Here is a 23621-nt window from a genome sequence, read left to right as displayed (position 1 = left end):
GTGGGTCCAAAACACAGGATCGTTATTATTTATCTAGTGTCTTATCACTTCTCTCTTAGCTCTTTCCAGAAACCCTTTTAGCTATCTTTCCGAAACTCATCCTAAGAAAGAAGATTTTTGGTAGCACCTTTTGATGTAAAAGGCAGGAACTTTTGTTGAGGAAGAAGATGAGACGAGTAAGGTTGAGACTTTTTAAGTAAGATTTGATTCAATATTTGGTATTGTAGTTGGAAATTTGGTTGACCCTTGTAGAAAAAGAGGCTTAGTGGGTTTGAGTTTGGTGGGTGCGCGTGCAGCTGAAGATGGATGTGGGAATTGTGTGGTAATAATGGAGGTTGCCAGCCACACCCCCATAAGATTATTCATGACGCTTACATTCTGAATCATTTCCAACCCTAAAAACTCCTAACTTTGATTCTAAACTCACCATTTTCCATCATTGCCTTTCCCACTCTTCTTTCTCTGCTCATTTTCTCCTCGCCTTTGTTTTGTATTTCTATATATCTCCTCTCCTCTACGTTTTAATATTACAGCAAACATTCATTACTAATTTCCTAGACTTTATCATGTTGTATTATTAATTATTACAAATACTCTTGCTGGGTATGCAAAGTGATCTTAAATTATAAGCCAAGTAGACAAGTCAATTACGTAATCTACATAGGCCTACCAAGCACTAATTACTCCATTTCCACTAATTCTTCGTATTTTCAGCTAGATTCATTGCTATTTCAAAACCCATATCCTTTTTAGTATCCATACAAAAAAAGGTTAATTACGATTATGAAAATTCAAAATTTTATATTATATATGTAAGAAAATAGTTGATGCATTTATGGGAAATTGAAAAATTAAAATGATGATTATGCACACATAAATGGTCGGCAAATTTGAACTTTAATTGAGACTGTATTATTAAAAATTTTGCATTAATATGATGATGCCTCCTTTCAAGAAATATTGCATGGAGAATAAGCATGATGCAAGTATTATATCTCTCTAATTTAGGATTATTATTCTCATTCTTATATGAAATTACTCTTACTTTGGTATATATATTATTTAATTCAAAACTATTGAAGATCATATTTAAAATAATAATTTTCTAATTAAGTTTATTAATTAATTATATAAACAATGTTTTTGTTTTATATAAACTTGCATATAATGTTTGGGCACGTATTTGTTTATTAAAACATTGCTTTTAATTTATTTTGAAAGCGAAATGGTGCATGCTTCATATCATACTATAGTTTTCACCTTTCTATTATCCAATAGCCATAAGACATTACAAGAAATGCTTTTGAGCAATGGAAGCTTTGTATGTATAATTTCATTATGGTGTGTTTGTGCTTGGTGTTGCTAGCTACTTGAGATGGCCTATAAACGGCAAATTAAGATCTCATTTTTTAAATTTTTGGTTGCGACTCTAATAATTATTGTAAAAACATATGGTAGATCCAGCTTATGATTATGTTTGTGTTCCATAAAAAAGTGTCAATGCGAATGACTTTGGCATATCAATTGGTTTCTAATTGTGAATGTTGAATGTCATCTTGACCTGGCCCCATTTCTAATTTCTCTTTTCATTTCCTATTTCTTATTCCACTGTTTTCTTAATCATCCTAACTTATTTTTTATTAAATTAAAAAACCAGTAGTCATTTGCAGTGAGAAATTTGTCTTAGGAAAATGTAAGAAAATGTTTTTTGTAGTGCTACGGAAGATGTACATAGTTGCTGGAAACTGATACTGGAAATTTGGCAGAACACACTAAGATTCAGTAGTCAGTAGCTGTGAGAAAATGGACAAACAACAGCGTGGGTATAAAATCCGTTCCCCTGTTCTTGTCTAAAAAAAAAAGGATTTTATTTTAGATGTAAATTTTAATATTTTTTTGTCTGGAAACCATATCATCCTCTTATTCACTTCATTATGCCTGCAATCATGATTCTTGGTTGCCTCACCCGCATGCCCCCTCTCTCTCCTTCACTCACTATCTCCCTCTCTCTAACCCCACTCTCTCTCTCTCTCTCTCTCTCTCTCTCTCAAATCTCCTATTGTTACCCACCTATAAAATCCCATACAGACCCCTCTTCTCTCTCTCACCTGTAGTCCCTCACTCCCTTGAGATCTTTCTCTCCTAGCAATTTCCTCTGTTCCCTGCCTTTTGTTTTGGTTTCTTTCTAGCTTCTAGATATTCAGTTTGTGTTTGTGATCTTTCTTTCTTTCCTTGCTATACTTGCATTAATGGCTGTTTCTGGTTTTGAAGGCTTTGAGAAGCGCCTGGAGCTTCATTTCTTCGGTGATGATCCTGTGGTGGATAATATGGGCCTTAGGCTTCTTGATTTTGAGTCGTTAGTGAAAGTTTTAAATGCTGTGCAATGTACTGTTGTATCTGCTGTTGGGAATCACTATTTTGATGCCTACGTGTTATCAGAATCAAGCCTCTTTGTCTACCCCACCAAGATTATCATCAAGACATGTGGGACCACCCAACTCCTCAAATCCATCCGTCCATTGTTACACTATGCTTGCAATCTCGGCCTCACTTTGTGCTCCTGTAGGTACACCAGAGGCAGCTTTATCTTCCCCAAGTCACAGCCCTTTCCTCACACCAGCTTCAAAGAAGAAGTCATTTACCTTGAAGAGAACCTCCCTTCCAATCTTTGTTTTAGAAAAGCCTCTGTTATGCCCTCTAAAAAGACTTCTCATTCGTGGCATGTCTTCACTGCTAGTGACCAAAATCATATAATATCCCAAAACGATGATCTCTACACTGTAGAGGTGTGTATGACTGAACTCGACCGTGTCTTGGCTCGCAAGTTCTTTCAACCTCCTGGAGATGGCAAGGACGGTGATGTAGCTGGAAAAGAGATGACGAAACTTACCGGTATAGATGATATCAATCCAGCAGCTATCATTTGTGATTTTGCATTTGACCCTTGTGGATACTCCATGAATGGGATTGATAATGATCGTTACTCTACCATTCATGTCACTCCAGAGGATGGTTACAGCTATGCAAGTTTTGAGTGTGTTGGGTCCATTTTTGACGATAATGATGACATATCTGAGACTTTAAAGAAGGTGGTGCAGGTTTTCCGGCCAGCAACCATGTCAGTCTCTACTACATGCACGAGCCACGAAGTTTGGACACGAATTGCCCACGCGGTGGAGCCACTTGGAATGAAATGCAGAAGTTGCGCGATGGATGAGTTTCCAGACAGCGGAAGTGTGGTGTTTCAAACGTTCACAGTCCGCCGGAAGTAAACAGGAAAAAATGGGTTGGTAGATATGTTGAGGGGAGGGTTAGGCGTTTAGAGATGAGTAGAAAAATTTTTACTAGGGCGGATGATGGAGGGGAAGTGATTACGTGGAGAGAAATGATTGGTTAATTGGGGAGGGGGGGGGTGGTTTCATGAATGTTGGTTTGACTTGTGTAGAAAGATAAAAGTGGGGAAGATTTAGAGATGAGAGGATGATGTGGAAGTAGAGAGTGAGCATTTGGGATCTATCTTTCATGATAATTCACCCCACTTAGGCTTGTCACGCCTAAGATTTTTGAGCTTGTGTAGTGCTCTTGTTTAATTTTTCAGGTTTATATGAACTTAAATTTCTTTTGTATTAATTTTTTTTTCTACCTTCCTCAATTTGTTCTTATGAAATCAACACTCTTGATGACACCTCTCTTTCTCCTCAATTCAGTATTAATGTTTATATGTGCATGTCAGAGCTGAATCCCAAGAAATATATATGAAGGGAAAAGAAAGGTGGGTATTAGGTTTCAAGAGGAGTTTGGTTTGGGTTTGCATGGGAATATTTCTCTTTTTATTTTAATTTTTTTCATGAAAAAATATATATTGATATGATTTGGGTACGATGATTATGCATCTGGCGTGGAAGTCACCACAGACCCATGTTCATGATGCAATCTAACAGCTCTTTGTCCCATTATAATACAGAATCTGTCACGTGACCATAATTGGCCATGCGTTATTCTTCTCGATCGCTTTGTCCCAAGAATCATTTGCTTCACAGTTATGGAGATACACGTAGCAAACCAACATCTTTGCTTTCCTTTTCTCTTCTTTTGGAAAAACCCCTCAAGTTTTCTAATCAATTGATCTAACACTGGAACATATCCCATGCCAGAGCATGGTTATTAGTATTACTATTGGCTTACAAATTAAGGGCTTGTTTGGTAAAGTGCGAGCCCATTTCAGGGGAATATGCGAAAATGGGCTTTCCTGAGCATAGGAGCCATTTTGTGTTTATGGCATTAACTCAATAACCCTCATTTGCCTCTATGTCGACGACGACTCTAATAAAGCAGAAGCTATCGTCTTCAAGTTACTGATGAATTTTTTTGCTTAGCATTTTGAATGTACATTTCTGCTTGCTGTATTACTTTTTCCTAAGTTAATGGCTTCTGTCTCTGATCACTGGACAAATGATCTCCCTGAAATAGTTTGTGGGTTGGAGCCGTAATGGGCTTCTGGGTCTTTCTGCATAAACTAGATTTTTAACTTCCAGCCATTACAGACCTAAATAGTCAGAAATCAAGTGCAAATTCCTGATGGGCCAGCGTCCAAATCAGAAGTGTACATTTGCATACCCATCTACGTGATGTCACCTCCAAATTTTCTTTGGTTTTAGCTAAGCATAAACTATTGCAAACCAGACAAAAAAAAATCCAATAGCATCACATTTAACGATTGTGCATCAAAACATACAAGTAAATTGCAATTTTGATCATCTTTCTACAGACAGCACTGATGGAGCCTCATCAGCCTAGCTCATGGCAAAAGATGACTATTTGAGATTTTGGAAAAATGTTAGTGGGAATCAATTAGATTTCATTAACAATACTAAACAGACAATTTATTTTGGTTAACTAACTTAAGTAATTATGATTTGCTTTCAAAAGGGTAGTTAATCTTGCTTTTAAACAAGTGGGGTAGGAAAATTAACTGGGCAGTGACTTCTTGCTGTCATAATTACACAATAATCTTTTCTCTTTTATATATATATATAAAGAAAAACTAGAATACGTGTCACTTAACCATATGCTTTGATCTAAAATATATTCAAGTGCAAAATAAAACAAATAATGGTGGATGGCATTTGATAACATGAAATAGTTATCATTTGATATTCACAATTTAGTGGGCTCTTTTGGTTATTGACTAGACAAACAAATCCAAGTTTTGGGCTTCAATTCTATGGGTTTTTGTTGGAGCCTTGGTGGGTTGGACCTATTGAAGCCCACATTCATTAGCCTCAACATCTATATAAACAATTTTCAATGAGAATATATAGATTTGTAACTTTTAGTAATAAAAAAAAGAAAATAATAACAGGAGAGGCAATAATTTGAAATGATTACAAGTTTAAGTGATAAAAGGGAAACATTATTATAAAATTATTAGAAAAAAAAAAAAAGAGAGATTATGATAAGAAAGGAAAGAGAGTGATGAAGAAAATAACAAAATGAAGGTTTAAAAAGTGGGAGCATATGGTTGATGGGAGCATAAGGTGATGTGAGGAAGTGGAGACACACTTTGGTTCCCTCATCATCTAGAAACTTTTACCTTTTTCTTCGAAAAAGCACTTTTGGAACTATGCTTTGAAACACTCTCAAAGACAAACCTTTGCTTCATCAGCTTTTCTCACCCTCCTCCCTAACCCTTTCTCTCTGCTGTCTGTGAACTGTGAAGGAGACTTTATTATTATTATTATTGTTGTTGTTGTTGTGTTATGGCCTTGTGAGGTTATCTCATTCACCTCCATCTTCATATTCTCATCATTTCCATGCCAGCTAATTCTGGGGAGAAAGAGTGCTGAAACAAAATCCAACACATATACCTAATCCATAAGATGTCCATCTCCATGTGAAATAATTTATCCAACTAATCATAAATTAAGCAATTTACTACTGTTTAGAGTAGGAGAAAGGTTTCTTTTTAGTCAAAAGATAAAGATTTTTAATTTATAATTAATGATTAGTTTTAAGGCTCAAAATATAAAGGTTCTAAATAAAACTACAGATATGTATGCGATCAAGTTTTGCAAAATAAGGAAAGGGTTTTTAAAGTATGCTACTTGTTTGTGTTGAATGTTTTGTTTGGAAGGTTTTAAATTATTTATAAGTTCATCTCAAAGAGTACAAGTAGTAAATCAAGATAACCCCTCCGCCAAACCATTTAAAGAGCACCATCAGTTCGTCATCGGCCGGAACAAAGACTATTATCCCATTCATCTAATTTCTAGCTAATGCTTGGGAAAGATAACAAAGCAAGCAGCACAAACCTGAAAAACAACAGAATAGAGCTGATGGAGGAAAAGGCACCAGACCAGAGTCCGGATAAAACAAGGCATGTCCACAATAGAGCTCAATTTGACTAGTTCCAACTGAAGAATAAGGAAAAGAAAAGCCCACGTTCATGTCATCTTCATCCAGCTACCAGTCTGAAATGAGCCAAGAGCGATCGAAGTAGATTTCATATGAAAGGCGCATCCCCAGGCGAATTGAGCCCTTGATGTCCTTTATATTTTTACATATTGATAATGGTAATATGTAACAGTATAAATGTTGAACTTTTAATGTAACTTTGTAAAAACGCAGGGGAGGAAATTTCATTAAAAAAAGGGCAGGAAGTTTATTTAATTTTATGCAATCCAAAGAAGAAACTATATAAAAATGGAAGAAAAATGAAGCGATCGACTTGTGTCTGGTCTTGTTCCCTGGCACACGCAAAAGAAGAAAGCCAAAATCTTTAGAGAGATTAATGCATGGTCTTGGTCTTTGGCAATACTCTCTCTCTCCCTCTCTCTCTCCCTCCCTCACTCACTTGGCTCCTCCGTGTCTCTGTGTTGTTTTCTTGGAAGACGGGCTCTTGTCTCTGTACAAACAAAATCCACCCATGCGCACATCGAATCTCTCTGTTTCGCTTTCTGTTGAAAGGAATACCTTCATTTGCGTCATCATCAAACCCCTCATTGTCATATTCTTTACTTTCTTGTGGCTTTCATTTACTTCAGTCTTTACATTGCTACTTCCTTTCTTCTTCTTCTTGAGCCCTGATCTGGTAACCAGAATGCCTGCATTTCTTTTTCTTTCCAAACCTCATGAAAGCAGCAGATCCCCGACGTTTCTCTGCGGCTAAAATGCTACTCACTTTTGCTTCTCTGTAGCTTTACTTTTCTTTAGTTTTATTGAGGGAAAAAGAATTCGTTTCTTCTGTGCAGGATATTCTAATCTGTGAATGATTTCCATAGAGAATGTTTTCTTGGGTGTAACCCAGATGTAGATCATCATTATTTTATAAGCAAATTTTCTCTTTAGAAGTGAGTTTTTGGGTTATTTGGCTCCTAGGGTTTGTTTGTTCGTTCTTCCCTCTTGGCCCTTCTCTACATGAATTCGCCTCAAAATTACTCTTGCCGGAGCTTCATTGTCGAATTTAGAGGAAAGCCCAGTCGACCACTTCCATCATAACTTCATCTCTGCTATTTTAAGATCCAAATCCAGATAGGTTCGTGTTTCTTTAGGGCATTCAGCAAACAGCAAGTCTGAAGTTCGAAAATTTTCTCTTTTTTACCCCTCGATTGCCTACCAAAAATATGGGCTGTGTCCACGGCAAGTGTTGTAGCCGCTACCCGTCATCAACAGATGGTGATTCAAAGGACTACCATGAAGCGGAACATGTTGGTAATAAACACATACTCACTCAGAGATCACTGGAGATTATTCCTGTCCCGTCCCATAACTTAAAGTTGCAGTACTCTGTTCTGACTCAGCGAGGTTACTACCCAGACTCACCAGACAAGGAAAACCAAGACAGTTTCTGCATTAGAACTCAAATTCAAGGTAACCCTAATATGCATTTTTTTGGTGTATTTGATGGCCATGGTGTATATGGTGCTGAATGTTCAAATTTCGTTAAGGATAGGTTAGTGGAGATATTAGCAGATGATCCCTCGTTGTTGAATGACCCTGTTAAAGCTTATAGTTCTGCATTTTTAAGGATGAATTCTGAGTTACATAGTAGTAAAATTGATGATACAATGAGTGGTACCACTGCTATAACTGTTCTTGTTATTGGAGATAAGATTTATGTTGCCAATGTGGGTGATTCCAGAGCAGTAATTGCTGTTAAAAATGGGAATAGAATTATAGCTGAAGATTTGTCTAATGATCAAACCCCATTTAGGAAAGATGAGTACGACAGAGTCAAATTATGTGGGGCTAGAGTTCTGAGTGTTGATCAAGTGGAAGGGTACAAGGATCCTGATATACAGTTATGGGATGATGAGGAAAGTCAAGGGGGAGATCCTCCAAGGTTGTGGGTGCAGAATGGGATGTATCCGGGGACTGCATTTACGAGAAGTGTAGGGGATAGTACAGCTGAGACGATTGGCGTTATTGTTGATCCAGAGGTTTCCATTGTTCAGCTCATGCCCAATCATTTGTTCTTCGTGGTTGCAAGTGATGGAGTTTTTGAGTTCCTCTCAAGCCAAGCTGTTGTTGATATGGTATGCATTTATGACCATAGTGCGCTTCTTTTCTCGGTATATTATTACTGTGACACCATTTGATTCTCAAATGTGTTGATATAGTAAAACTATATTGCTTGCTCTTTTTACTTTATAGCAGTTCTGATCTAACTACTATTCTTTTTCCGGAATTTCATGGTTGCCAACTGTCATATCAATTTTCCCCCTTTTTTTTACCACTCCTCTTGCCCCTGTTGTTCCGTCCCTTAGAAATGCCTTTTCTCTCTCTCTCTCTATAGGCAGCAAGATATGCCGATCCCCGAGATGCATGTGCAGCCATTGCGGGAGAGTCATATAAACTATGGCTGGAGCATGAAAGTCGGACAGATGATATTACAATTATTATTGTACAGATTAAAAACCCATCTTATGTAAGTATTAAGAAGACCATCTTGTCCCTCTGTTGCTTCTTAATTACCTTTTCCAATGGTTAAGTTTGATGCCATAATTTCTGCCTGTTTCAAGTTAAGTGTTTTATTTCAAAAGCTCCCAAAAATTGCTACACTGTGTAAAAATGTAACACTTTCTAACGTCAACAGTTTAATATATACTTTTTTCTTTTATCTTGATTTTATTTTGAAACCCAAGGAAGGTAGCACCCATGGGGTTTGGCGTTTAGTTAAATTTTGTTTGGCATTTAGTTAAATTTTGTTTGGCATTTAGTGAGCTTAATTGAATCCATAACTTGGAAGAAAATGAAGAGAATATATTTAGTAATTATGCCTGCACTCTGCTCCTGCCACATATGTTTAAGGGGCCGTTGGTTGCTTGTCATTTCTAATTTTAGTTCTAATCAATAGCCAGGTGTTGATGCTATGGATGCGACTGTTGAAGTCAATGGGAACCCAATGAGTTCAAGGAGAAAAGAGAATTCTGAATTTTCTATTGCCTCTGGGTCTGAGATTTACCGTTCAATGAGGAGTGAATTGTCAGATCAGCAACTTTCAGCTAGCCGAAGTGCAGCTATTGTTGTTCCATCTCCATCTCATCAGAGATCCCTGGAATTGGTGGGTCTTCTTGGCAGTCTTAACTTTGCTACCTCTACATTGTTGCTGAGCAATTCCTTTTCCTTTGCTGCATCAGAATCTGTGTTTCATTTTCTGTAGTTTTGCACCCAGTGAACTCTTTCTTTTAGATACTTGTTTCCTGATTGCATCCCGATGTGATTTAAAGAATGCAGTCATTTCTTGGTTTATGATTTGACTTGCTTTTGGCTTTGGCTTGTATCAGGATGGGGGTTAATGATCCTGGATTGAAACTGAGTTTGTTCCGCATACAAGATATACTGAACCGAAGATCTTCACGCAAGCCATGGTTTCTGAGCAATGTTGCTGAAACACTGCCAATAACCAACAAAATGGCTTGAGGAGAACAGAATACTTCTCCTTTGTGCTGTCATACCGAGCAGCTGGTAGATCCAAAGACGGGGGACTTGGGTAGCAAAGTTGGAGGGAGATTCCTGGAGGCTGGGAAATGATAATTGTAAATTTGCGTAAGCTATATTATAGTTTCTCATTCACATTGTATTCAGGAAGAAAAAATATCATAAAGTTGTTTGCTTTGATATCTGCTGCCGGTTATGATCCTCCCTCCCTCCTTCCTCTAGTCTTCTTTATCTCTATTAATAGGGTAATATATTATTCCTGATATTTGGCATCTCTTGTCATCAATGCTTTGTTCAGAGAATCATGCCTGATCCTAGTAGCAGCAGCCAGCAAGGCATTGATTCACTTAACAAGTGAAAAATAAATGGATTATCTATTTTAAAATAGATCTTTTTTTCATGTTTGATTATATTTACTTGATGCTTATATTAATTTATTCATTTATCCTAAGCATAATGGTACTAGCAAACAGATTGAACTCACACGTATCCCCGAGAGTAATTTGCTTTAAATTTTAATTGCATTTATTTATAATTTTAATATTCAAATCGTAATACTAATTTATTATAAATTATTTATATATATCTTATATTTTCTTATCATTATTTAAATTCATTTAGTTTATATATATATATATATATTTCTTTTATTTTTAAAATTGTTTGTATTTCATTGGATATTATTTAAAATATAATACGTGTCCAAATCCCAATAATTTCCTATTTTCGACAAAAAAAAAAATCCTACCAAAATTTGTCAAACTTGGTAATCGACTGTAAATACTGTAAGGGGGGATGTGCATTTCCCACAAGTACAGGGAGTGAACATCTGCATTTGCCCTGTATTCCGTCTTCATACATTCCACGAATCCCTGCTAGCCTATTTTAGGGTGCAGATATTTAAACATCTGGGCTCGGTCGAGTCGAGTGATCAACTCAAGTCTCTCTGAAGGGAAGAGAATCATTCATACTTGGCAATGGCTTTGATTCAGAAGACGGAGGAAGAGTGGCGGGCTATTCTGTCCCCCGAGCAGTTTCGTGTTCTCCGGGAGAAAGGAACCGAGTAAATCCTAAATTTTCCTCTATCCTCCTCCATTATATTATCATTTCATATCAAATCAATTAGTCTGTTAATGTTTGATTATTTTCAACTCTTCTATTTCAGTTGTCTTACTAGCTTTTTAGATTATTGGAATTGCCATTCGATCTTATTTGAATTTGTCCAAGTGGTCAAATCTAGCTATGGCCAAGCGTTGAGATTCTTGATTTTTCGGGTATTGCTGTGATTCTACTTCAGTTCAGTTTGCATGTGAAAATAATTATGCTTCCCGAATCCGTTTACAACAGAAGAAGTGACGGCGTTTTTTAGTGAATTGTTTCATTTCTCTTGTATATCTAAAAGCTTATTTGTTCACTTCAACTTTTTGTGTTCCGGAAATTTTTTGCTTGTACTGTAATTCTACTCTTGGTCTTTGCTTGAAACTTGGAATAACCAAACAATTGTGCGATGAAAAGTTTCTTGATTTGTTCCAAACTTTAGTTGTTCACTATAACAAACTAAAATTTGAAGGAATTTAACTATTTGCTTCTGTCATTTTCTGTGTCATGACTGGCTCTTCTCATGGTCATATACTTTTATTTTCATGTATCTGCTTTTAGTTATTCTCTTGAATGTATGCTAGCAATGAGTCTGGATTTAAATGTTTGTTTCATAATTATGTTGTGCTAAGATTCTCATGGCAGCCTGTCGCTGACCTTTAAGATGTGTCTCTCTCATTGTGCCTGTGTTGATGACATGACACAGGCTGAAATTCACAGGAGAATATGATAAATTCTTTGGTGAAGGAGTTTACAATTGTGCTGGTTGTGGGACGCCACTTTACAAATCAGTTACCAAATTTGACTCTGGCTGTGGTTGGCCTGCTTTCTATGAAGGTCTTCCTGGAGCCATAAATCGCTCTGTGAGTTCTGCTCTCTTTTTTTTAAATCTTACTTAAACCTTAATGTCTTGACTAATTATTTGCATCTTTGATTGAATTTTGAAAAATGGAAACAATGGATTTCAGCCAGACGCAGATGGGAGAAGAACTGAGATCACATGTGCAGCTTGTGGGGGGCACTTGGGTCATGTTTTCAAAGGTGAAGGGTACAAGACTCCTACAGATGAACGTCATTGTGTCAACAGCATCTCAATCAAGTTTATTCCACCAAATTAATTCTCTATTTGAAGATAATGAAGGCAGTCATGATGAAAGGAAAAAGGAAAAAGAAGACTCCTGTTCTTACCAGTTATTCAAGTAGCTACCACCTGCTATGAGCAATAGCTTCCAAATGACAAGGATGAATAATAAACTCTAATAGTGTCTATGGTAAAATTTTAGATGGATTTCCTTGTCTTCTCTTCCATGGAATTTTCGTACTTGTAATATTGTCCAATCTCGTTTTTCTCCTGTGGTAATTTCATAGTTCTCTTTTTATTCCTCCAAAGATGGAATTGCATTAATGGCGGAAAATAGCACGGGACTAGGCCTAGAAGCCCAATATTCAAGCTCATAGGTGACACGGAGCTATATAAAAACAAGGGTCAACAAAAATGCTATATCCAAGAAAGAGTGCCAACAGCTGCACAGACCAAACCCTACTTGATAGAGGGGTCATTCCATCAAGCAACAGCAACATTCAAAGCGACCATTCTCCGTCGCTCGCTTGAAGTGCTGGCTGCTATTGTTGCGATGGAAATGCAATTGATTGGGCCGTGGAAGCGATCAACAACGTTAGAAAGTGGGAAATTTATTAATTATTATTATTTTCTGTTCAAATGTTGAATTTCCCGTAAGTTTAATGTCGGTGCGGCTATTCTATTTCTCACAGCCATGTCAGCACTGAATGATGAAAATATTATTTTAAATATTTATAATTCAAAATATTTTCAACTAATTTTTATATGTAAAAAAAAATTAAATTACTAAATCGATTTAATATATAGTCTATACTTAATAAACTTCAAAACACACGTCCTATTTTGTTTTTCTTCCAACTTTAAATACATGACCAAACAAAATATTATTTTTTTTTTATTTTTTAAAATAATTATTTTTTTCGCCATATAGAAGTGAGATTAAAATCAAATATCATAATATAAATCTCGAGATCCATATATATATATATATATGTTTTGTCATTCTAGCTCCAACTTTTAAAATAATTCATTTAATTTTTTTATTACAAATTATTTTAATTAATTATTTTTAAATAATATTTATAATAAAATTCATCTCTTAAATTTAAAATATCATAAATTTTGAAACAATTATATTTTCTAGCAATTATTTGCTCTAATTTTTTTAAATGATTAAAAGTATATTATTTATGGAATATATTTAAGTCTCTAATTCTCAATAAATAAAAAACATAAATATGATAAAAGCTTTCACTAAAAGGTTAATATCAGATAGAAAAACTATAATAATTATAACTTCATAAAAAAATTATGAAAATTTAAAGAAACGAATAAATAATATTATTCTTTATTAGATATAATTGTCATATTTTTATTTATTTAATTTAGTTATTTTTCTCTGAGACTGGTTAATTTAGAATAGGAAATAGACGTAAACGAGGGCACTTAGTTCGGCTAAGATGTAATAGTAAAGGAGTAACAAGAAATCATAAAATTCATCGAAGGCCACCCCACCATATATACAGAGACTGAGGGGGCGTTCACTGCTACCTCTACCAGCAGGGAAAAATAAAAAAGGAATTCAATAACAATTCCAAAAAGAGCCATATATGTTCTGTATTCTTTTTTTCCTTCAATTTTCTTAGATTGTTCTTGCATACCTTTGTTTTTGCTCAAACAATAAGCTGCGAAATCCGGTACGTCTGGATCGTTGATTATAATTATACATCTCAATTTCTCATACTTGCTTTGTGGATCTTCAATATTATAATCAGTGTATTGTCTCATTTCTGGGTTTTTTATATATATATATATGGAATAATTCCTGATTTTAGAATTCGATATAGTCGATTTAGAAATGTTGTGTTTGTTGAACTGGGTATGTTTTAATCCATCTTTATTAATTTTTCGTACCTGGCACTTGGTTTATTGATTGATTTTGCGATTTTTGATGCAGAAATTTGATTTTTGATTCGTTAAGGTTGATAGGGAGATAAAAAGGTAATTTGTTTTCTCGCCGCTATCTAATGCAAAGATGAATTTCTGCATTTTTTATGGTTAAATATGAATCCGTTCGAGTAGAAGATCTAATGCGTTGGGTTTGGTATTGAATTTTTAAAGTTTATTGTTACTTTATTTCTTTTTGATGCATTTAATTAGTGGTATATTGAGGATTCACATATGAATGATCAATGAGTTCAACAATTGAATTGAAATATTTCAACTTTATGCAGCTGAAAAATGGCATCAATGGTTGCTATAGCCAGTATTAGTAACTGTAGCAGTCAAGTGTCACCACTGCATCCGGTCCAAGAAAATGGAAGCAGAAATAAGAGAAAATTCAGGGCTGATCCACCTTTGGGTGATCCCAGCAAGGTTATGCCTTCACCTCAGAATGACTGCTCTGGTTATGAATTCTCTGCTGAGAAATTTGAAGCTCTCCCAGTTCATGGGCCATCTAGTTCATGTCAGTGTGGCATTAACCAAGACAATTCTGATGGGTTGAAGGTTGGAACAAGCCGGGTAGGATTGTTGGAGGTTGGAACAAGCCGGTCTAAAGAGGAATTAGAATCAGAAGAATCCCATGATGCTGATTGGAGTGATCTTACAGAATCCCAGCTAGAAGAACTTGTGTTAGGCAATTTGGATGCAATCTTTAAGAGTGCCATTAAAAAGATTGTTGCTTTCGGTTATACTGAAGAAGTTGCTACAAAGGCTGTTTTGAGGTCCGGTCTTTGTTATGGGTGTAAAGACACCTTGTCAAATATTGTGGATAATACTTTAACATTTCTTAGGAATGGTCAAGATATTGATCCTTCAAGGGGGCAATGTTTTGAGGATTTACAACAGCTGGAGAAGTACATATTGGCGGAATTGGTTTGTGTACTTCGAGAAGTTAGGCCTTTCTTTAGCACTGGGGATGCAATGTGGTGCTTATTGATTTGTGATATGAATGTTTCTCTTGCTTGTGCAGTGGATGGTGAATCCTTGACTGGTTTTGCTGCTGATGGGGCTTCCGCTCCTTCTATCCAACCCCAGATGAAAAAAGAAGGCAAATATTCTGAATTGAATCTTCCAAATCCTTGCAAATTTGAACCTTCTGTTCCTTGTTCTCCTAGTTCTGAATCTGAGGCACCCAACAATATGACAGGAGTTCCCAACACAACTAAAACAAGCAACTCTGGTGTTCTTAGTGAACTAGTCTCAGACAAAAATCAATTGAATTCTACATGTGATCCTGCAGATAAATCTTTCAACATTGCAGGAACTTCTCAACCTCCTGTGTTTGAAGAAAAGTTTACAGTCAGTAGAAAGGTTCATTCCAATAGCAGCAAGAGGGAATACATACTTCGACAGAAGTCACTTCATTTGGACAAGGGCCACAGAACATATGGGCCTAAAGGATCAAGAACAGGGAAATTGAGTAATTTGATTTTGGATAAGAAAGCAAAATCAGTTTCAGATTCTGCCCTAAAAATAAATGATGCTTCTTTAAGATTGAGTAAGGTAATGGGAGTTGATGTGCCTCAAGACAAAGGAGGCCAGAATCTTTCAAATAATCCTGGATGCTCTCCCCCAGCAGCATCTAATTTAGGAACTTCTATTGTGACTTCTTTGTCAGAGACTGATGTCCCATCTACACTATCCATGGTCAACATCCCATCTGCATTACCTACACTCAATACTCCACCTGCATTGGCAGCTACTGATATTGAGCTATCACTTTCATTGCCTTCAAAAGGCAACTGTGCTCCAATCTCTGCTAATTGTAATGCTGAGGCATCTAATTGCAGTTTTGCTGGTATACCATATGATAAGTCAGTGGCACCATGGATTCCAAGGAACAAGAAGGATGAGATGATTATGAAGCTGGTCCCTAGGGTACGGGAATTGCAAAATCAGCTCCGAGAATGGACGGAATGGGCAAACCAGAAAGTTATGCAGGCTGCTCGAAGGCTAAGTAAGGATAAGGCTGAACTTAAGTCACTTAGACAGGAGAAGGAAGAAGTTGAATGGCTCAAGAAAGAGAAACAAACTCTGGAAGAGAACACCATGAAGAAGCTCGCTGAGATGGAAAATGCATTGGGCAAGGCTGGTGGTCAGGTGGAGAGAGCTAATTCTGCTGTCCGGAGGCTTGAGGTGGAGAATGCTATGCTGAGGCAAGAGATGGAGGCTGCAAAATTGCGTGCAGCAGAGTCAGCTGCAAACTGTCAAGAAGTATCAAAGAGGGAGAAGAAGACGCAGTTGAAGTTTCAGTCATGGGAGAAGCAGAAAACCCTTTTACAGGAAGAACTTGCAGCTGAAAAATGCAAGGTCATGCAACTACTACAGGATTTAGAACAAGCTAGGCAACTAAAGGAACAACTTGAGGTATGCTTCTGAACATTTAAATCCAATTTCCTTTTGCTCCATCTTTCTTCAGTCGGAGCTTCCATGCAGGATATGTTTGAACCAGTCACTTGAGTTTGAAACATGGTGTACATAACATGAGTTGATTGGACCAATCAATGGATATGGTGGGCATTAACAGGTTCTATTGAGCTGGTTGTACATTGTAACTTAGAATGTGTTGCAAATAGCTGGTTATACAGGATGCGACACTGCTCTAAATTCTAAACATAATTATTTGGATATAGGGATAGATATTGTCCAAGTAGGTTCACTTCTAGAGTTGCACTTTTTGACATTAAATTAAACTTCATTACGAGTTTTCATGACCTATATATGACGGTGGTTTTGCCATAGGCACATGCATACAATATACAAACCTCCACCCAATGAGGAATTGATATGGTAAGCACACATGTGGAGGTAATTACGCGTGCGTATGATATAGAATAAGTGCATCTGCTGCTAAAGAAAGCAGCACATCTCATTGCCAGTATTGGTATGTACTGGCTCAGAGGTGATGTGAATGTAGTAAGCTTATCTTTGGTAAGACATTCTTTTTTTTTTTTTTTCTTTGGCATAAAACGATTATGTTGCTGTTTTATTTATCGTAGTTTTCTTTAGTTCTATTGCACGCTTTATTTGTTATTTCAACTTTGCTAGGTGCTGCTAAAATAAAATTATAGAAAAATGCTGATAAGATACACCTTTTTCTCCAGCCTTTACCTTCAAATCAGTTGATAAATGTGTGTATGTTTATGGTTTACCGTATCATTCTAATCTGTTGCACCATATCTTAATCTTTTTTTGTTTGTTTGTTTGTTTATCATAATTGTTCCTCAAAAGTTAAATTACTGGTGCTAACTATCAATAGGACGAACATCCTACATTCACATCAATAAGTTCATATCTCTAGTAGTCATTACTTTGATCGTATTACAGGCTAGATGGCAACAAGAAGAGAAGGCGAAGGAAGAACTAGTTTTGCAGGCCAGTTCAATAAGAAAAGAAAGGGAACAAATAGAGGCATCAACTAAATCTGAGGAGGATACAATTAAATTGAAAGCTGAAACTAATTTGCAGAAGTACAAAGATAACATTGAGAAGCTTGAAAGAGAAATATCCCAGACGGACTCGTCAAAAATTGCAGCCCTGCGACTGGGCATCAATGAAAGCCATGGTAGCAGAGTAACAGATGTTAAGTATAGTCCAGCAAAGGAGGTGAGGAGGCCTTATTACTCAGTAATGGATGGTGATGTTGAGAAATACTTAAACACAGGAGGAGTGAAACGGGAGAGAGAATGTGTGATGTGCCTCTCAGAGGAGATGTGTGTAGTTTTCCTCCCATGTGCCCATCAAGTAGTTTGCTCAACATGTAATGAACTACATCAGAAACAAGGAATGAAGGATTGCCCTTCTTGTAGAACCCCCATTCGGCGTCGTATTCTTGTAAGTTATGCTTGCTCTTAAGTTTTATCAATTACATGGGGTTCACTGTTTGACTGCTCTACATAATGATTATGGTAATAATACATCTGTGATTGCAATCTTAAGATTGTTATTTATTTTATAGAATAAGTTGCATTAATATTTAATTTAATGGTCCAAGGCTGAGGTACTGCCACCAGTTCTCTAGATTAAACTTCCAACACTTTTTTTTTCATAATAATAATAATAGTAATGGATAAAACGTTCCTTCATTGCATTTAAAAGATAAATAAAAGTTTCTTAATTATGGAGATAGTATGTAACTTCTTTTAATTACAGGTTTTTCTGGTGCTTATTTCAGAAAGTTATATACCCATTTTATTACAGCTTTAAGAGGATTATATATCTTTATAGAGAGAGGGAAAATTCATTTATATTTTACAATCAGTCAGGCATTTTTCAGAAACGGATGACATGTATATTTCAGAAGATGCCACGTTGTACGTTATAATTCACTCGCAGCCGGATAACAGTTAAAAATTAATCGCTTCAATTCAAAATTAAATTAAATTTTTATTGTATTTTTTATATTTTAATATGAATTATAGTAAAATTTTTATATTATTAAAAATAATATATTATTATTATTAATCAATTTAATTTTTTATTTTTTAATTAAAATTTAAATTAAATTAAAATAAATAAAAATTTTAATTTAATTTATATTAATTTAATTTAATTAATTTTTTTTATCTAAACCGAAAACTGATGGAATTTATTTTTCATTCCATCCAAAGGTCAGCAGATAACAAATAAGGGCAAATAGGGTAATTCATACTTCCCTTGACTTCACTTCGCAGTCAGCTGCGGGCAACGTCACCAAACAAAATAACAATTTAGAGAAAATACATTATTTAATAAAATTAACTAATATTTTTTCACTATATAAAAATTATAGCATGTTTAAAAAAACAATAAAAAAGTCATATAGTTAATTATTATCTTTCAAAATTATTAATTATTCGATTGTTATTTTTATATTTCATTTGGATCCAGATAAATTTAAATTAAATTTAATTTTTATTGTGCACGTTCGATAAAATTTATGATAATTTTTTATAAAAAAAAATCGAAACGTACTAATTTTAAAAGTGACAAAAATTATAAAATTATTATAAAATTTAATATAAAAATTTTATTGTTTAGAAATTAATTTTATATTTTAATTATTTTTTAAATATTTTTATAATTTTACATATTAAATTTTTTTATAATTATAAATATTTTTTTTAATTATTAAAAATTCACTTTTTAATTTTTAAAGAATTTTAATAAAATTCTTTATTTTTTAATCTATTTTTTCTCACATATCATTTTAATCAAACGATATTAATTAAAATTAGGCAGAGTTTAAATAGTATTTTACCAAATAACATAACAAAAGAGTTAAAATATGTTTGGAGAGAGTTATAAACTAAGAGATGCTGCAGCGGATGGTTCAAAATTTGAAAATCGATAACATAGTTTTAAAATAACATTTATTAGTTTTTATAGTTTAGGGTGATTAAACAGTTAACAATCCTACTATAATTTTAAAAATAAAATAAAAAAATAATTATTTTCATTAAATTTATAAAGATTAAATAGTCTTAAAAATTTTAAAAACCTATAACTTGGTTAATTTGGGGATATGGCGGTTAATGAAGGAGAACGATCTCACTCAATGGGTGCACAGGGGAATTGACATGGCGAAAACAACCATCATCTCCCCCAGCTCTAATAGGTGGTTTAGAAACATTGGCTGATGAAATGAGATGCATAAATGTGATATGTTCCTCTCAACATCTAGAATTTTGTGTTGTATTACTATTTGTAGACGGAACTCTCTCTGCTCATTTAGCTGTATGATGCCCAATAGGTTATGGCCAATGCTGATACTCCTCGAGATCCGGTAGCGGAAAAAATAATGCTGCACAAGGAATAAGACGAGGATAATTATTTCCAATCAAATGACGTTTGGCTATAGTAGAGGTGATGTTGGCAAATTTATCCCCATATATATACATGCCTATCCAAAGGCATCTGCAAGTTTATTTATTATTGACGAAGAAATGATGATTATTTTAAAAGTCGACAGAATTCATGTACCAAAAGGAGAATAGATAAAGCTGTTCGATGATATTAGTTTTGCATGTGGGTGCTTGATCAGAAAGGTGTAGTCCAACTCATGAAGATGGCCACAGGAAAAGGCCGTGTGTATATGATGGACAACCGGAATTGGAATATGTGGAGACCATGGCGGGGAGCCTTCTTCTGTCGCATTCTTTGCAGAGGCTGGACTGGATTATATTTATGTTTCATGTTCTCCATTCAGGTTGGCAGTTTGTGTTTGTCTATTTAGAAGATATTCAATAGCATGCCAGGTATTAGATCAAATTCCTGAATTCAATTTGTTTGGCAGGGTTCCTATTGCAAGGTCAATAGCACCTCAAGTTGCCGTCTGGAAGAGAAAATGGTACATTTATTTTATAAAATTCATAAATTAATAAAAATAAATTATAAATGGGAAAAATAATTGATTCAATTTTTTAAGTGTAGTGCCCATAATTTCAACTTAGAGACCCTTCAGGATGGAATTATGGCTCCAACGACTACTGGCGTAAGCCTGGATTAAAAGATGGCAGTGGGTTTGTAGATAAGGAAGAGTCAAGTCTGCCTGGCTGTGAAGTGTGAACCCAAACCACTTGTCACACTCATTTAACTGTTCGCCACTGATTATGGTGCGCTTACAGTTGGGCCTTCATTTCCCACTACAGCCAAAAATTCTCTTGAAGGAACCGGCATTTAACAAATATTCTTATGTGTAATTGCTTCTTTAGTCAACATGGTTATGTATGGTTGCTTCATTTTTTCGTCCAAAGACAACACTTTATGAAATATCATTGGGGTTTATATCCAAATCTAGACCTACCAAAGAAAATTTGTTTCAGTTGTATTCATACGCAACACCCTTTTTTCAAGTTATTATAGTCTTGAAGACTTTGGTGAAAGTCCTGTTTGATGCCTCCTTACACATGGTGGGTTCCATTTTCAGATTAGATTATTCAGAAATTTTAGATTCACTAGTACCGTAGCAGTTGATCTGTTTTTTGTGTGCTGTTGGAAAACGCGCTCGACGATGTGCTGTTTTGTCAACTCTACCCCACTTCTTGGAGCAGTTGGAAAGCACTTTTGTCTCTTTAACTACTTTCTCACTACCATGCTGTTTTCTTTTCACCATTGATCTTTGTTTTGGCCCCCAACTTTTCCATCTACTTCTAAAATGTCTAGTTAGTTGACATGAAGCCAGTCTCGCATCAAATTATAGTGTAATAAGAGAGAACTAGAAAGCCTTGAGCTTCTTGTCATATTGAGAAAGGTTCAAAAGATCCTGATTCTTGCAGCAACATATTTAACATTTTACATGTTAAGTACAGTGACCGAGAAATTGCGGCAGCTCTGCTCAAGGATAAGGCGGCTCATATGGAAACGTCCACGACCTAAAGTTATTATCAGAAGGTTTGGGAAAACCCCCAAAGATCGATGTAAATGGAAACCTGGCATCCATAAATCTTCTATTCATCTGAACCGCAAACGAGATGATTCGAGTTCCGAAAGGCCTATCCGAATTGCCACTTTCAATGTCGCCATGTTCTCTCTTGCACCTGCAGTTCCGAAGACTGAGGAAGCAGTAGTTTTCGGCCAAGAAGACGAAGATTTTATGATGTTCAAGAATCCAGTGGAGGTGGACACTCGGGCCAAGTCTGTGAACTATCATCCCAAGAGTATTCTTAAGCAGTCTCCGTTGCATGCCAGCCTGAGAAGTCCGGAGCAACTCTCCCCGCAAAAGAAGAATCTAATATCAAGACGGAAGGTTTCCATTAATCTTCCTGATAACGAGATTTCAATAGCACATGGTAAATTACTTGGCTTTGTGGAAGATGAAAGAGTGGGATCATCAAATATTATCGCTAGCAGAAATTATAGAAGCAGTGTAGTGTTGAGGTCTCCGGTGTGCCTGCCTGCCAAGTTCTTGACTCAGTTTACAGGTGAAGAGAACTTGAAAAGCAGCAGAAGCATATTGGAAGTGCTTAGGGAAGTGGATGCTGATATTTTAGCCCTGCAAGATGTCAAGGCAGAGGAAGAGAAAGCTATGAGACCCTTGTCTGATTTGGCTGCTTCCTTAGGGATGAAATATGTTTTTGCTGAGAGCTGGGCACCAGAATATGGCAATGCCATTTTATCTAAGTGGCCAATTAAGAAGTGGAGAGTTCAGAAGATTGCCAATGATGAAGATTTCAGGTACTTATTCTGCTTATACTCACTAAACATGTAAATCATTTTCAATTTGGAAATTTCTGATTTATCTTTAACCACCTTATCATGTGTAATGCAGGAATGTGCTGAAGGCCACAATTAGCGTTCCATTGGCAGGAGAAGTAGACTTTTACTGCACACAACTTGACCATTTGGATGAAAATTGGAGAATGAAGCAGATAAATGCAATGATACAATCAAGCAACTCTCCCCACATATTAGCAGGAGGTCTCAACTCTCTCACTGGATCAGATTACTCTCCAGAGAGATGGATGGACATTGTCAAGGTAAAATCTTTGGCAACCGTGCCTTGAAAATTTTCCTTCGATACCCTTCCGGCCTTCTGATCAACTAATCCTGCAGTACTATGAGGACATTGGGAAGCCAAGGCCAAAAATCGAAGTAACCAACTTTCTAAAAGGAAAAGAGTACATAGATGCAAAGGACTTTGCAGGGGAATGTGAACCAGTAGTAATCATCGCCAAAGGCCAAAGTAAGCAAACAACCTTAGCTTCTTTGTCTGCTACTATTTATCATGTTTTTATATTCCCCTTTGAGCTGTCAAGCACTCAAGCTTGATTGTGGATTTTGGTAAATTAGATGTTCAAGGAACGTGCAAGTATGGCACACGAGTGGATTATCTTTTGGCATCTCAAGACTCGCCATACAAGTTCATTCCAGGATCATACTCGGTGATTTCATCCAAAGGTACCTCTGATCACCACATAGTTAAAGCTGAAATTGTGAAAGGAAGCAATAGTCATCAAGAGAGTGCAGTTAGACAAACCCAGAAAGCAAAGCAGAAAGTTGTTAAGATAACAAATCCTTGGCCTTCTAAGGGTATCTGGAAGTTGAACACCTGAGATTTTCTTCTTAGAAAATTTTCTTTTTAATTGCCATCGTCTCCACTCTCCCTTTGTTAATGATTATTTATAAATCATCATACTTTTTTGACAGAGTAAGTTGTACCTCATATAGATCCATAGCAACTTAATAGGAATAACTTCTTTAGATTTTTGTTGCTGTCCAAGTCACCTGTAATCTTGCAATTCCCACAAATCGATATTGCTCTATGAAGTAATTCTGTAATAGTTTTAAGGAAAAAGTGTTTTTCCCATTTCTTGAGATGCCTAAAACAGTTTTAAATTGGTTGTCAGTTGACTCTTCAAGAATCAAGACCACACACCAAATGGAACTTACCTGATTGATAGAGCTTGTTTGGCCAATCTTACTTTGGTTGGCATCAGCATTGTTTTTGCTTGCATTTGCATTTTTTGCTTGCACCACAAAATCCTTAAGCATCAAGCAAAATGAGTTCTGTTTGTGTTAG

General features: G+C 35.8%; 5 protein-coding genes across 7 annotated transcripts; all 5 read left to right on the top strand.

The window, feature by feature from the left end:
- Positions 1–2093: 2093 nt before the first annotated feature.
- On the top strand, positions 2094–3685 carry LOC110601356 (S-adenosylmethionine decarboxylase proenzyme 4). Its single transcript, XM_021738459.2, has one exon. It carries the CDS (start codon positions 2250–2252, stop codon positions 3270–3272), a length of 1023 nt encoding a protein of 340 aa, XP_021594151.1. The 5' UTR covers positions 2094–2249; the 3' UTR covers positions 3273–3685.
- A 2424-nt stretch (positions 3686–6109) lies between these two features.
- LOC110600715 (probable protein phosphatase 2C 35) lies at positions 6110–10339 on the top strand. Of its 3 annotated transcripts, none has more exons than XR_002485718.2 (4): positions 6133–8534; positions 8795–8926; positions 9360–9562; positions 9786–10339. XR_002485718.2 is itself a non-coding variant. In XM_021737556.2 (4 exons), exons 1-4 carry the CDS (start codon positions 7623–7625, stop codon positions 9795–9797), a joined length of 1263 nt encoding a protein of 420 aa, XP_021593248.1. In that variant the 5' UTR covers positions 6145–7622; the 3' UTR covers positions 9798–10339. The 3 variants fall into 3 exon arrangements, 2 of the variants coding, with proteins under 2 accessions (XP_043807195.1, XP_021593248.1); XM_021737556.2 differs by having other exon boundaries at positions 6145–8534; positions 9356–9562; XM_043951260.1 differs by lacking the exon at positions 8795–8926 and having other exon boundaries at positions 6110–8534; positions 9356–9562.
- Positions 10340–10698: 359 nt separating this feature from the next.
- LOC110600834 (peptide methionine sulfoxide reductase B5) lies at positions 10699–12426 on the top strand. The gene is made up of 3 exons (XM_021737726.2): positions 10699–11002; positions 11744–11900; positions 12006–12426. Exons 1-3 carry the CDS (start codon positions 10917–10919, stop codon positions 12153–12155), a joined length of 393 nt encoding a protein of 130 aa, XP_021593418.1. The 5' UTR covers positions 10699–10916; the 3' UTR covers positions 12156–12426.
- A 1183-nt stretch (positions 12427–13609) lies between these two features.
- Positions 13610–18060, top strand: LOC110601384 (putative E3 ubiquitin-protein ligase RF298). The gene is made up of 4 exons (XM_021738495.2): positions 13610–13815; positions 14076–14119; positions 14353–16489; positions 17450–18060. The coding sequence occupies exons 3-4, from the start codon at positions 14360–14362 to the stop codon at positions 17975–17977; spliced, it is 2658 nt and encodes an 885-aa protein (XP_021594187.1). The 5' UTR covers positions 13610–13815; positions 14076–14119; positions 14353–14359; the 3' UTR covers positions 17978–18060.
- A 1547-nt stretch (positions 18061–19607) lies between these two features.
- Positions 19608–23396, top strand: LOC110601385. The gene is made up of 6 exons (XM_043951540.1): positions 19608–20309; positions 20397–20450; positions 20534–22276; positions 22371–22578; positions 22655–22784; positions 22892–23396. The coding sequence occupies exons 3-6, from the start codon at positions 21399–21401 to the stop codon at positions 23152–23154; spliced, it is 1479 nt and encodes a 492-aa protein (XP_043807475.1). The 5' UTR covers positions 19608–20309; positions 20397–20450; positions 20534–21398; the 3' UTR covers positions 23155–23396.
- Positions 23397–23621: the final 225 nt, after the last annotated feature.

Source organism: Manihot esculenta, chromosome 15 (genome assembly GCF_001659605.2).
Source record: "Manihot esculenta cultivar AM560-2 chromosome 15, M.esculenta_v8, whole genome shotgun sequence".
Taxonomy (NCBI): Eukaryota; Viridiplantae; Streptophyta; class Magnoliopsida; order Malpighiales; family Euphorbiaceae; genus Manihot; species Manihot esculenta.
This window is presented reverse-complemented; position numbering and strand designations above follow the sequence as displayed.